Below are 13,795 nucleotides of genomic sequence, written 5' to 3' on the forward strand. Positions count from 1 at the left end.
GTCTGACTGCAATGTGTTCGTGATCTGAGTGTGCCCCTTAACGTCTCCTCTTCGCTAGCGGTTGTACCTGTATTGCATCTGCATTCCTTCACGCCTCTACCTTCAAGCCCCAGAAAGCATCCAATTCGCGCATGATATGCTCCGTCTTGGTCATCACGAAGTCATGGCCGCCGGGAAGGACCTTCCAGAGCACGTTCTCATCGCCGCCCAACAACGGCAGCCCGTCCTTCTCATAGTCCTCCACGTCAATGACCTCGTCCGCCCTCCCAATCAGGACGGCCGTGGTCCCCTTCTTCCTCTGGCCTAGGGCGCGCCACGTATCGTGCTGGCCGGAGAGCGGGGCCCACCGCACGCACGACATGAACGCCGGGACGAAGCCCTCGTGGTGCGCGACCATCCAGGGCACGTACTCGCGCACCCTGCGCTCGACCGGCACGTCGGCGCCGTCGCCGTCGGGGCCGGAAACCTCGGCGGCGGCGACGTCGACGAACTTCTCCGCCGGGTCATCCTCGTCGGCGATCTTGTTGGGGCGCTTGCCGGCCAGGGGCTTCTGCAGCCTCTTGCGGGTGACGGCGGCGAGGATCCGCTCGGGGACGAGGCCGGACTGGAACGTGACGCGGGCGGCCGTGCCGAAGTTGTTGGCGGAGATGAGGCCCGCGGGCGCGAGGAGCACGAGGCTCTCGACCATGTGCGGGAAGGAGGCCGCGAAGGAGGCCGCGATGGCGCCCCCCAGGGAGTAGCCGACGACGCGGACGGAGCCGTTGCCGGACCAGGGCAAAGGGGAGGAGGCGAGGGCGAGGAGGACCTGGGTGGTGTACAGACGGCTGTCGTGAGGGAGGTCGCCGACGCCGTCCGTGAAGCCGCGGCCGAAGAGGTCGAAGAGCATGACGCGGCAGCCGCGGGCGGCGAGGTTGTGGGCGATGGGGCCGAGAGTCATGCAGGACGTGCTGATGCCGTGGATGAGAACTACCTTGGGGCCGGTGGTGGAGCCCCATTCATAGACGCGGATCGACCCGTACTGAGAAACCAGTCAGCTGCGCGCTATATCTCAAGCTGTACCACGCCCTTCCTCGGGGCGATGGGTATCCGTGAAAGGAACCTTACCGGTGTGTCGACGTCCCGGGCACCAGGGAAAGAGTCTGGGCGGTAGGGGAGCTTCTTGGCTTCATCATGCGAAAGCGTAGGGATCTTGGATTTGAGGGGATTTGGGATTGCTGTGCCCCATTTGGGGTAGAGGCTGAGCCGGGCGAGGGATACGAGGGAGAGCGTAGTGACAACGGTCGTGGCCACGATTGCGACAGTCCGCGGTTCGACAGACGGACTGAAGAGATAATCCATGGCGAGTGGCATTTGGAAGTTGGGCTTTTCCCCCTAGAATCTCGAGATATCGCGAGATGCCGAGGTTGATATCTTCCGGATGGCGCGGGGCGGGACGGGTGGGGAAGGGGAATACTCGGAGCTCCGTTCTGAACCTCTGTCAATAGCTCGGAATTGCCTCGCCGCCGCTCTGAATGGTCTTTTCCACCGACACTGCCCTAGATTTTGCGACAGGAACGTAGCGGGGCACGTCTACTTGTGTCTGCTGCAGATGTGATTGTGAATGCGTGACGCTGAACGAGCCGTGTTCGGTGCACGTACAAGTACGGCGCAGTCGAGCGTTGATGGAGATCGGCGGTTTTTTTGCACCGCCATAAACAAGCTGGATCGGCCCGGGGAGGATCCCTAGCACGCAGCGCCAACGGTGTAACCGCCGGATCCCTATCGCTGGCCCCACGTGGCTCTTTTCCAGAGTGGAGACGTACCGGCTGACAGGTGACGGCCGGCGCGGTAGCCGTCCGGCGGGCATTGATTTTACGTACGGATACTTCAACTTAAACGCATTTCACCCCCTCAAAAATTCGAGCCCCCAATCCTCGAACTACTTCTCATAAAAATGGTATGGATGGGTCCACAGCAGTCCGCACACGGGGTTGGCCAGCTTAACGTTGCCAGCGCCACCAATCCGAGGCTACCTTTGCCCGTGAATTGCAGGTTGCAACGATCTTCATGATACGACCAATGATTTGCTGAGCCGTACGACCGGGACAGGAGAAAAAAGAGCGCGCCCAATTAGGCAAAGAACCCCGTGGAAGTCTTCCAGGATACATCTCATCAAGAAATCAGATGCAAAAATACCTGTCAGGGTTTTGGAAAAATCGGGCGTCGTTTCGTTATCCGGGCAGGCAAACCCTGCTGGCTGGCAGACGATCCATTGCCTCCATTAGTCCGTCCAAACCTACCTTATCGTCCAAGTTTACTGTGTAGGATAGTCGCTCGGAGTTTTTAATTTAGAACGCTCTGACTCGGGTATCCATGGCTAGTAACAGACGATGCCAACCTTGAGTTTGAAGTATGGTTAAAATGCCTGCTATATGCTGTTAGCTCGGATCTCTACACACTCGGTTTCGTTCCCGGCGTAAATACGACGTGACCAGGATGCTGCAACCGTCTTCTCTTAGCGACAATCGAGAACGACTCAAAACCATAATCGCATCGGGCAAATGGCGGGTTTGATATTGCGCTGGACTGTGCGCCAACTTTCCCGATGCTTTCATATACACAGTACATCGTACGGAGCTATTAGTCCGCTTCGAAAGACGTCTCATACTTCGGTGGGATTGCAAGGCGAGGCAGCGAAGCGTCAAAGCGCTCTCGCAAACACCTTCTGCTTCTACTCTTCGGATAGACCCGTTAAAAGCCCCTTCACCAGAGAAGTGTGTTGTGGCATCGGTTCGGGCTCCTCGGGGCACGTGGAGAAAGAAAAGTCCGCTTCGCCTTATTGCCATTTACACCATATACACGACTTGCGGACAAGCCCCACACCAAGTTCACCCAAAGTGCGCACGGACAATTCTTGCCGGGAAACCCAAGTACATACATAATTCCCCACTCGCTAAGCCGGCGGCTAGTTAACGCCTAACAGTGTGTGTCGCGTAGACTTGCTTGTCTACAATACACTACCGAGCTCAGAGAGCTATGACCCCGGTCCCTTATGACTCGCGGCATATTGGGCCGAGTGAACCAGGATTCGATCCGGAGGATTGTGTTTCTTTTCTGCCAGGTGCGGTGAGTATCCGTACGATAACACACACTCCATAAGGGTGCCATGAAAAGGCCGTGCAACGTCCTGCGCTGTAAAAGCCATCGATCGGGATTTCCGGTGATGTTCATTCCCACTTCCTATGATGGACCCCGGTCGGAGATTTCTGGGTGATCGATGCATGAATCGCCTATCGAGTGTCGGAAAATACCAGGCTGATCGCAGGGTGGCTGCCCTTGAAATTTCCTATGCATTACATAGTTACATAGTATGTGTGGATGCGTGCGGTGGTGAGCGGCCTTGTGGGGCAAGTCGAACCAATATTCATTTTCCAGGCCACCAAGCCAGAAGGACCAAACTCAACAGTTTTGCAGATTCGGTGTGTTCGGTAGGACCGCCAAATTGGCACATGGTCTGCTACGCTACCCCTGGATTTGATAGCAAAACACGGGAACTTTAAAAAATAAGGGACGGAATATGTCGGCCACAACGTGGCCCAATGGTAGTCAATTGAGACTCATGCAATTCCAGGGGGTTGGCTTCGACAACGAAGCACAAAGCACTCTACAAGGAGGCCGTAAACAGGCGCTTTTTTGTGGTACATGGGTATACAGCCATCCGCCCGCCCTCGCTAGACTCCGGCAACTAAACAAGAAAAAAATAAGAAGAAAAAAGGGACAAAAAAGGGGGGGTGTAAAGCCCGCAACTATGCCCAATGATGGCAAAAAGATCATCATCACATGCCCACCGCCCAGGCGGCATGACCCAGCTGTTTGATCAGCATGCACAGGTTCTCAACAATGGGCGGGTGGGTATCCGCTGAATCCCGGAAGTTTGCCCGGAGCACCTCCTGAGCGACTTCCATACACGACTTGGGATCATCGAGAGACGCCTCGGTCGCGCCGGCCCTGCTCATGGGCCCCAGGATCACAGGCCGGCCCTGGTTGAACCCAATGAAGCGGTGCACCAGGTTCGACTCGGTGCCGTCCAGGAACACCTTCTCCTCCTCGTACTGGCCTTGCGGCGTCTGTTTTCCAACCGCCTTTGCAACCACGCCGTAGGTCCAGCATGCGAGGGACGCATGGTGGACGGCCACGGCGTAAAAGTCCTTGAGATGTCCCTGAGGAAACATCTTCGCCTGACGCAGGATCTGGCCTGCGTGCCAGAGCGCCTGGCGCGCCTCGGCGCTTTGCGACCACTCGCGCAGGTCGCCAAAGACCCGGCGGGCCTGGTCCTCGCCCTCCTTGCCGGAGAACAATTGCAGGTCGTTGAGTGATAGGTGCAAGTTCATCATAAGAAGGTGCAATACCAAACTCTCCTGGGTCGAGAGCATCTCGTGCCAGTCGGATGTGACCAGCAGGAAGCCCTGCAGGTCTTTGCAAAGTTCGGCATGCCTGGAACGGAGCACCTCCTCAGACTTCCCTCCAGAGTTGTTCAGCCAAGTCCGGGTGCGCAAGACGGAACACAGCTGGAGGTACTCGAGGATGAGTGCCCAGTAACCGTGCAGGTATATCGAGATTGCAAATTGTAAATCCAATCGCTGACGGTTGGTCGCCAGAAGATTGATGTCTCGGAAGAGATCGCCGATCGAAGGCGGTCGCTTGCTCTGCCCGGCGGTTCGTTCGAGGTAGTGCATCTTCCACTCTGCCGCTGTCTTCGCAAACCACAACTCCTTCGCCTCAGGGAGCGGTAAGGTGAGTTCCGAGTATGACATTGATGTGTTAGTGAGTGTAGTCATGGAGGTCTGAGCGTCTCGCACGAAGCAATGGAAAAGTAGCCTAAAAGCGTCAGTACAAGGATATCCCAGGCTTTTTGTGGCGGTTAGCTTACCTCTTCCACGACTCGCGCTCGCACCAGGCCCTCCATTTCTTCTCCAAAACCTCGCCTTCATCAGACATGTCGACTTCCACCAGGGGATACGATGCTCGCTGAAATTTGCCCCGGTATCGCATCATCTGTTCGTGGCATAAGCAACCGAATCTTCGACAGCCAGGCCGGAAGAAAAAAAAACTTACTGTGATCGGAATCAGAAGGTGGCATTCGGCAATCTCCATCTTGCGCCGGTTGCCGCTCCACAAGCCAATGTCTTGACCCAAGATCAATGTCTGCACCAGACCTAGGTTCTTGATCGTAGTGTTGGCATCCTCAAACCTTGCCGGAATGGTTACCCGGACCGCCTCCTGAAGGGCGAACCCAAACTTGCGCAAAGTCTGCACCGGAGTGAGAATAGCTCCCGCTGCTGCTGCCACAGCAAGCCACTCAGGCCATTGGGTTTCCATCGAAAAGGAGCCGTGGTGAATCCATTGGGATGTCTGGCAAAAATGTGACGCCAAGTAGATGTGAATAAGACTATCCATAACCTCAAGCGACGGAAAGGAAGAAGCGACCCGGGACATGATGTTGTCGTTTTTGCAGGTCGACAGCACAATTGCCAGGATCTGGTCCCGCCCCGATTGATCAAGCTTGTCTTTGACAATTCTCGCGTGTTTCTTCCGACTTTCTTGAAAGGCTGCGCTGCTCGTGTCCCCAGAAGGCACAGAGAAGTTCGGATGCTCCACATATCCAGAGTCGAGTGTGTTGGGCGCCCATTGCCATGGCGATTCCGTCCACACCTTGACCAGGGTTTGCCGCATCTGCATCAGGTCGACGGAATCATCGGTTCGGGGCGTGAAGCTTTGATTGGACCCGGCATTGCCCACGCCGTCCATGTTCCAATGGTCCAAAAGTCCAAAGTCCACTTCGTTCAGCTCGAGATTCGAATTGTCGCAAAAGTCCAGGACAGCAAGGCCCTGCGCTTCCGCCATCCTCGAGGCTTCCATTCCCGGTTCGTATATGACGTTTTGGAGGAAGTCGGAGAAGGGTAGATTCATGTCCACTCCCGGGCCACCAATCTCGAAATTGACTGGCATCCCTCCAGTATTGACATGATCCATGGCATTTTCCGGTGTTGGCAAATGGCCGACTTCGGACTTTATGTGATGGGTTGGGTTCAGCGGGCCGTTCTCGTCTGTGGGAGGCAGCATAGCGCGGTGGGGAGGCTGCTGGTATGCCGCTGAGGGGCTGCTGTCATAGGCAGACTGCGAGGGGGAGGTGGCGAGTGAGCCGGGAGTCGATGTCGTCGTGTGGGCGTTCCCGGATAGGTGTAGGAGATGCATAGCGGCAGCAGAACCAGCCTCGGTAGACGAGTACTCGCAGTTCAGGTTGCGGTTGCGACAACGCGTACACGGCTTGACCTCCTCGCATTTAACACGGGCAGTTGCACAAGGTCGACATGCGTGAGAGACGCGGCCAGCACCAGGTGATGTGTCGGTGCGACGTCTCTTCTTGTTGGGATCATTGTCGTTCTCGTGGTTAGTGACATGGCGCTTGAGGAGATCTTGACGAGCAAAAGCTTTGCCGCATATCTGACACGCGAATCGCTTTCCGAGGGTATGGGTTTGGATATGGCGCGCTAGGTGCTCAGGCCGAGAATACCGCCGTTGGCAGTGAGCACACTGGTAAAGACTCGCGGTAGCTGCATGGCTCTGGGTAGCCGGGGCTGATGTAGGATATGGGGGTTGGGTAGACTGAGGAAGGGGGACGGGTGATGGCGAGACGGAATTTGAAGGTCCATTCGGAGCATATGAGGAGGCTGAGACAACAATGGTGCCGGTAGGAGAAGGACGTGACGCGAGGGTGCTGGTGTTGGTGTTGGTGTTGGCGACGGAAGCTCCTCGCTCGTCGGTACCAGCGGACCGGGTTTGCATCATGTTAGGGTGACCACCGTCCATGTTCATATTAGTGACGCCGGGGCGGGTCCGGCAATCGGCCGTGAGCTGGCCAACGGCGCCGGACGGAGCGGTGGGATGCGGTCGGAAGAGTTGGGTGGCTGCTAACGGCAGCGACGGGTGTGTCGGCAGCGAGATGGTAGGGGGAAAATTTTTGTTGAACGCGAAAGTTTTGTTACCTGGCTAAGAAGGGTAGATCCGATGTGGGAGGTTGTCGGGTGAGGAGATAAAAAGGAAATATGAGCCAAGGGCGGACAAGGTGCAGGTGCAGGTAGGTGCAAGCAGTGAGTGAGCGGCTGCAGCCAAGGCCAAGACCGCAGGACCAGAACTTGTCTTGCTTGGGTAATTTTGTGTGGGTTTTAGCTTAACCTGACTTGGCTTGAATTGGACCTGACCTGGGCTTCGGGGAGGAGCCGTAGTAGTAGTAGTAGTAGTTGTTGTCGTCGTTGTCGCAGTAGTAGTAGTAGCAGCAGCAGCAGCAGCAGCAGCAACAGCACTGACGGCAGTAGTAAGTACCTCGAGGTGAGGTAATGTAGTGTAAGGTTGGAATAACTAGGTGGGTAACCCTCCTCTAAAATGTCAGGTACGTACCCGCGAGGTACACATCAAGCCTGGCGCTGAGGCGCATGAGGGCAGGCGTGGATTTCGGGGGCAGCGCTATGCGGTGTAGCTGCGGTGCGATGCGGGACGAACAGAGGCCAACCTGGGGATGGTGGTAAGTTGCCGCGTCAGGCAATCACGGTGCTATTCATGGTATATTTCAACGCCACTCCGTAGTACGTTGCCGGCCACTGGTGATGAGTATATTGCCGTGGCGGACAAACATGTTGAATGCGAGGGCCGCCCTGGGGGCCAAAGACAGCGATCGGGGGTGGCCTCGTCATCCTCTGGCCGGCGCTGGACCTCAAAGGGGAAAGGCTCGAGCCGCCAGAGCTTCGAAACCCAAAACTCGGGCGTTGGTTGCATTTGGTGGAGCGACCAGGTCTGGAGTTATGCAGGGCGGCGACTGGAGAATGAGAACCAGACCTAGATCCCGGCCGAGGCGACACAAGGATCCGTCGACAGCCAAGAACTGAGACGACGTCGCGGGTTTTCCGCAGATGGTGCAGTACTACGGTGTAGTTTGATCTATTGTGTTTCTACGAGTTTGGTTCAAGGTCAGAAAATCTCCCCGTCCATCCCTCCATGACATCGGCCGGCAGGTGTATGTATGGAATGGGTGTCCCTGACCATCCAGTGAGGGCACACGCCAGTTGATCATGAATCAGTCTGAGGCTGATTCGACGGGCATGGCCAATATCAGACGCTACTGCCCGGTGCTTCAAGACCTGCCTGTTGGTGTGGTTGTGGGCCGAAGGCATGTAGCCAAATCCCGCCAGGCCGCTTTGTCCAACGAAGATCCCGAGCCGACAGAGTCAGCCCATGGTGTGGACGAGCCGACGGATCCATTCAGATTGGAGCAATCGGAGATGCTGCAGCAAGACCGAACCAGTGGGCATGCTGGTTATGTCGTCCCCCGTCGACCAAAGTCCCGTTGTCAGATGGCATACATAGTAGGAGAGCATGGCGTGCGTTGCATCTCAATTCCACGCGCTTCTTCTAGCTCATAAAGCTCGGAGCACGGCGGTCGCCTTTTGAGGCACTGCGTACATCTGCTCAAGATCTTGGGATCCCACGCTGCCGATCGGGTCGGCTCAGTCGATGCTGCAAAGACAATTGGCCCGACTGCCCCGACTCGTGCCCCGTGCGACTACTGCCCGTTCCTGCCAAGCAAGGCAATCCACGGCGTCGCTTTTCACTGACATGCCATCTGGAAGACTGCATGTTCACCGCCGCATTGGGCGGAGTTGTTGAGAGCGCGTCTTGGCCGAGGAAAGCAAAATTGGCGAGAAGTGGAGGCGAGAAGTCGAGCAGCGGAAACCTCCTCCCCGCTGCCGGTGACGGAGAATGGCGGTACCGCGTGTGCGTGCGTGTGTGAGAGTGAGAGAGAGAGATACAGAGCCTAGAGGTCGGAACTGTAGCGCAGGGCACAAAGTGCACTACTGCATGGCAATGGGCCTCGGCGGTCCAGGGATCCTCGTAGTGTCTCCAGCAGTTCCCCATGTGCAGACCAAATCCTCCACTGGAGGAGAGCACCTGACGGGGACCTTGGACGGTCGATGGAAGCGTGTGTACGACGAGCCCTGCGAGAAACGTGTCCAGGCGCTATCTGAAAGGATGTCCATTGGGCTGGGTCCAAGGATTTCAAGGGGATGAGAAAGAGCGTTACGTAGGCCCTAATATCCGTGCCATCCTAGAGCCTGGCTAGATTCCCCGAACTGGTTAGGCGCAGTGGACCCCCCGATGAGAACCCGCATGGGATGGTCGGGTCACTAAGCCTCTATTGATAGATTTCCCCCATTAATTTTGATAATGGAACCCTTCACCTTAGCAATTACGCAGCACCCTTCACTGGCGCAGGCTACGTACCCGCTCTTGTACTGCTCTGCACCTGCTTTAGCGCCACGGTACATGACTGAGCTAATGGCATCTTGGCGTAGTCGAACACATCGAAAGTGACTTCGTCCCAGGAAGCCCCACATCCTTCTCACCCTGCATCTGATTGCTGCATCTCTGATTCCACGTCGTCTCCTCCACCTTTCACCAACACTATGGGGCGGAATTGGATCACGCTACTTTCTCCATGCTCGCTCTGCCATTGGAGCGCACAATCCAGACGGGTTCAACTTCAGATGAAAGACGGGCGGCATTTGCTGCTCTGATGGTCTCAGGATGACGAATGCCTCCCCCCCGTATTTTGTCTCGTCAAACACAAGCTGGCAACCCTAATATCTTGACCGACTATGGAGCCCTGGCACGAAGCTTGAATCTGCCTTACCTGACGGGGCACTTGGGGCAAGCTGAATGAGAGCAAACGCGTCCTTATTCAGATGCTCCATCAATTATAGGGCCATGACGAGTTCACTTTGTTTCGAGATGCTGGCTCCAGACGGAGGGGGGGGAGGGGATGGAAACACAGAAACTTTTGCCGAAGAAGCCGAAGGGTTTACTCTCTGCCTGTCGAAACTGAGGAAGGGAAGCCGGGAATCGAAACACTCCTCGCCTTGCGAATACAGAGTCCCATAGTATGGATAATGATGCGGTTGCTGCCGCCAGCGGACGGCGCGGAGACGATGACTGAGACCCGGCACGACTGGTGTGGTTGCCATACGACTGTCGACCCTGGCCCTCGAGCCTCACTCCGTCAGACATCCAGCCAGAGGATGGTCAAACTTGCAGTTCTCGACCTCGGTCCGCAGGTGCTGAGATAACGGCTCTGCATTCTTTGGCACATTCCAGAAGCGGAACACTCCGAGGCCGTGGGTGCATATGCACTGCACCCGCCAGGGAGCGAGGCTAGAGCTCTCCGCTGGAAACCCCATCAGAGGCCTCTTGTGCTTTGCTTGATCTCCGTTTAGGAGTGATGCTATGGAGTATTTACTGACGTTGTCTAGTGTCCACGGCAACATATCCTTCCAGGCACAATATGTGGGGAGCGCGTTGCGCGTCTCCCAGGCGAGACAGGCCAGGGTCTTTCCGCTTAGGCGAAATGGTGCCAATTTTTACTTTTTCAACCCCATATTAAGCACCAGCCACACTTTGCTACTGCGTAACAATGCCACGCCGTGGATTGGGACCCGGAGCTGATGGCCAAATACGGTACATTGTGTCCTGTGCGTGGTTCATGCGGCACAAACTTCTCCTCTCTTTGAGGCTCTTCAAGCAGGCTTGGACCTGTCTACAGACACATATCTTACGTGTGCGATGGTGGCGGCGGGACCAACTCGACCGGACGAACAGCGGAGGATGAAACCATTCTTCTATCGTTGACTAGAGAGACGACAAACCGTCCCTCTGTGCCTGTGTAAAAACCACGGCGGCCTTGCATACTTCTCATCTCGGAGCAGTCACATCTGTCATCTGTCCTTTTCCCCCTCCCTCGTTGGCTCCTACACTAGCGTTCCTCTAGAGCCCACCAATTGATTTTCTCTGGTCATGTTTCGGTCAACCATGTCCAATGTCTTGGCAAAAGGCTTGTTGGTGGAACTTACCCCCTTGAAATCGAAAACCCCCTTGGTCGCGGATAAGACAGTGGCCGCTGCGGCTAAATCCCTGCAGTCCCTTTCCAGTGCATTGCCAAGTCTGTCCTCATCTAGCGGGCTGCGTCGTCGAGCAGGGTTGAGGCCTGACACAATCTCCTGCTTATGCCCGTCACATTCATCCCCCATCCATCCTTGAGATATGCCATCCAGTCTACCAGTGTCCTGCCGGCCCTCTCTGCTCCGCGTCCTCCCAGAGATCGCCAGGTATCGTTGTTTTTCTCCCCCCTTCGGTCTCTTGGGTTGCGACGCCGCGTCCGACGTAGCATCGGTGACCCTCACGCATTCCCAACCAGCTGCCTTTGCCGTCAACTTCATACAGCCTTTGGCATCGTCCATCTCCCACTATATGCCGACAAATCATTGTGTATGAAATTGTCGGGAGAAGCCCCATGTTTCTCCACAGAAACCCAGTCCACAGTCTACCGAGACAGTAAAGCTTAAACGTTCTGCCGTTTCTCTCTGCAAAGTGCTAGGTAGTGGCAGTAAACCACGCCTCGTCTAAACCTCCCTTGATGCAACAACGTTGAACAGTCGACGCGGGAGGTACGCCGCAACCCAACTGTTTCATCAATCATAGCCGCCTTCAAGCCGGGGAGTAGCTGCTCTTTACTACTCCCCGACTTTACGGGTGGTCTTCAGACAACATCCCGTCATCCCGTCCGCAAAGAGCTTCGTAACTTCCCCCCAGGCGGGCTTCGTGTTCTCCCTGAGGATTCAAACGAGGTGGCAATCCACCGCCTCGAGTTCCCTGTACGGACGAGCAACAAAGTCCAACAATGAATGATGGCACGAGGGATGGGCGGGCGGAATCCACGCGCGTGAGGACGCTAGGGAACGTCCGTCTCAGGCATGAAGAGACGGACGAGATCATACTGATCCCCAAGCCATCCGCAGATCCGAACGACCCCTTAAACTGGTGGGCGCCGACGACCCCATATCGTCAACCGCCAGGGACTCTTTGCTGACTTGCCTAGGCCACAATGGTACAAGCACTATATGGCGGGGCTGATCTGTATCGCCATGATGATGTGCAACTTTCTCGCTGCAGGTAGGTCGAACTCCTCACCGTAAGGGCCAAAACGGGTTTCTGACGGATTGGCTACAGGCCCGTCGATAGCATTGTTGGAAACGGCTTTGGAATTCTTCCCTGCGGCCGCCACCGACTATGACGTCTTTTCTCTTGCCATCGCGAAGACTGCCTACTTTTTCACGGCAACAGCCCTGCTCCAGGGCGTGGGCAACTTCTTCTGGGTGCCCTTGGCCAACAAGTTTGGCCGACGGCCGGTTTACGTTGCCAGCTACACGATCTACTTCACGTGCACAATATGGCTCATTTTTGAACACTCCTACGGCGGCTTCTTGGCCGGGCGCATCTTGATGGGATTTGGAGCGGGAGCAGCAGAGACCATTGCCCCCATCTCGATTGCCGATGTCTTCTTCCTGCACGAGCGAGGGACAATCATGGCGTGAGTGCAAGCCCCGGCGGGACGAAGGTCGGCAGATCGCTAACATCATCGCCATCATCATAGCCTATATACCGCCTTTCTTTCCGCTGGAGTTGGCTTTGGGCTGGTAATCTCGGGGTAAGTGATGCAAGCATCCTCTGTGCGTCTGAACTCCTTCTAACCGCTGGTTTCTGGCAGTCTCATCACCATCAACTATGACTGGAGAGTCATTTACCAGGTCTCTGCTGCCTTGATCGGTGCCGTTCTAGCGTTGGCATTCTTTACCTTTCCCGAGACGGCCTACGAGCGGGACGAAGCGAGCAGCTGGAATCGACTCGGCTCGTTAGACGGGACCAAGCCCGTGTCGATGAGGTCCGAGACCGATCTCGGCAGCCGCTCTTTGGGAACCTCGGTGTCCCGGAAGAAATCATACTTGTCGTCCCTGAAGATTTTCAACAAGACCCTTACACAGGAGAGCCTGCTGAAGCTGTCCCTGCGCCCTCTAGCATTGGTGCTTCTGCCGCCCGTTCTCTGGGCGGCTCTGGTGCAAGCCGTGACGGTCGGTTTCCTCGTAGCCGTGTCTTCGAACGCCGGGTCCGCTTTCTACACTGCCTATGGTTTCGATTCGTGGCAGATTGGCCTCTGCTTCGTCGCGGGCATCATCGGCGCTCTGCTCGGTATCCCGGCCGGCGGCCACCTAGGCGACATGATCGCCGACTGGTTCACGAGGCGAAACGGCGGAATGCGGGATCCAGAAATGCGGCTTCCGGGCATGGTTATCAGCATGGTCACGACGCCCCTGGCCCTCGTGCTGTATGGCGTCGGCATCGAGAACCAACTGCATTGGATTTGTCCCACCATCGGCATTGGACTCTGTAGGTCTCTTGATTGCCGTTATTGTGGTGCCGTTCCTAATCGTCTTCTTCAGTGACCTTCTCCATCACCCAGGGCACGAACATCTGTCTTGTGTATGTGATCGATGCCTACCGGCCCATAGCAGGGGAAATCACCCTGGCCGTCATGGGCTTCAAGTGTAAGTGTCCTCAGCCATTTGGCTTCGTGTGATGTTTGGCGGTCCGGCAGACAGTTGACTGGTCGGCGTAGCACTCTTCGGCTTCTTACTATCCTTCTACACCAACACCTGGGTCGAGCAGGCAGGGTACCAGAATGCGTTCGGAGCCATGGCAGGCATCGCTACTGCAGTCTTGGTTATGTGGGTACCGTTATTCGTTTGGGGGAAGACGATACGACACGAGTCGTGGAAGTGGCCGGTGGTCTCGTATATCCATTGGAGTGAGGACAGGGAGGTTGGAGAGTAAAAGACGAATGTTGAGGGTGGGGATTTCCTTTCTTTCTTTATTT

The 13,795-nt window shown here is 56.1% G+C and overlaps 3 protein-coding genes across 3 annotated transcripts; 1 reads left to right on the top strand and 2 right to left on the bottom strand.

The window, feature by feature from the left end:
* Positions 1–88: 88 nt before the first annotated feature.
* On the bottom strand, positions 89–1,338 carry EsH8_I_001211 (Alpha/Beta hydrolase protein; the record flags this gene model as incomplete). The annotated part of the gene is made up of 2 exons (XM_083268624.1): positions 89–1,018; positions 1,105–1,338. 2 exons carry the CDS (start codon positions 1,336–1,338, stop codon positions 89–91), a joined length of 1,164 nt encoding a protein of 387 aa, XP_083119062.1.
* A 2,477-nt stretch (positions 1,339–3,815) lies between these two features.
* On the bottom strand, positions 3,816–6,855 carry EsH8_I_001212 (Zn(II)2Cys6 transcription factor; the record flags this gene model as incomplete). Its single annotated transcript, XM_083268625.1, has 3 exons — positions 3,816–4,857; positions 4,910–5,034; positions 5,095–6,855. The coding sequence occupies 3 exons, from the start codon at positions 6,853–6,855 to the stop codon at positions 3,816–3,818; spliced, it is 2,928 nt and encodes a 975-aa protein (XP_083119063.1).
* A 4,909-nt stretch (positions 6,856–11,764) lies between these two features.
* EsH8_I_001213 (uncharacterized protein) lies at positions 11,765–13,752 on the top strand (the record flags this gene model as incomplete). Its single annotated transcript, XM_083268626.1, has 7 exons — positions 11,765–11,904; positions 11,963–12,036; positions 12,094–12,454; positions 12,518–12,571; positions 12,632–13,308; positions 13,362–13,466; positions 13,538–13,752. The coding sequence occupies 7 exons, from the start codon at positions 11,765–11,767 to the stop codon at positions 13,750–13,752; spliced, it is 1,626 nt and encodes a 541-aa protein (XP_083119064.1).
* Between the last annotated feature and the right edge of the window lie 43 nt (positions 13,753–13,795).

This window comes from Colletotrichum jinshuiense, chromosome 1 (assembly GCF_051148585.1).
Source record: "Colletotrichum jinshuiense chromosome 1, complete sequence".
NCBI classification, from domain to species: Eukaryota; Fungi; Ascomycota; class Sordariomycetes; order Glomerellales; family Glomerellaceae; genus Colletotrichum; species Colletotrichum jinshuiense.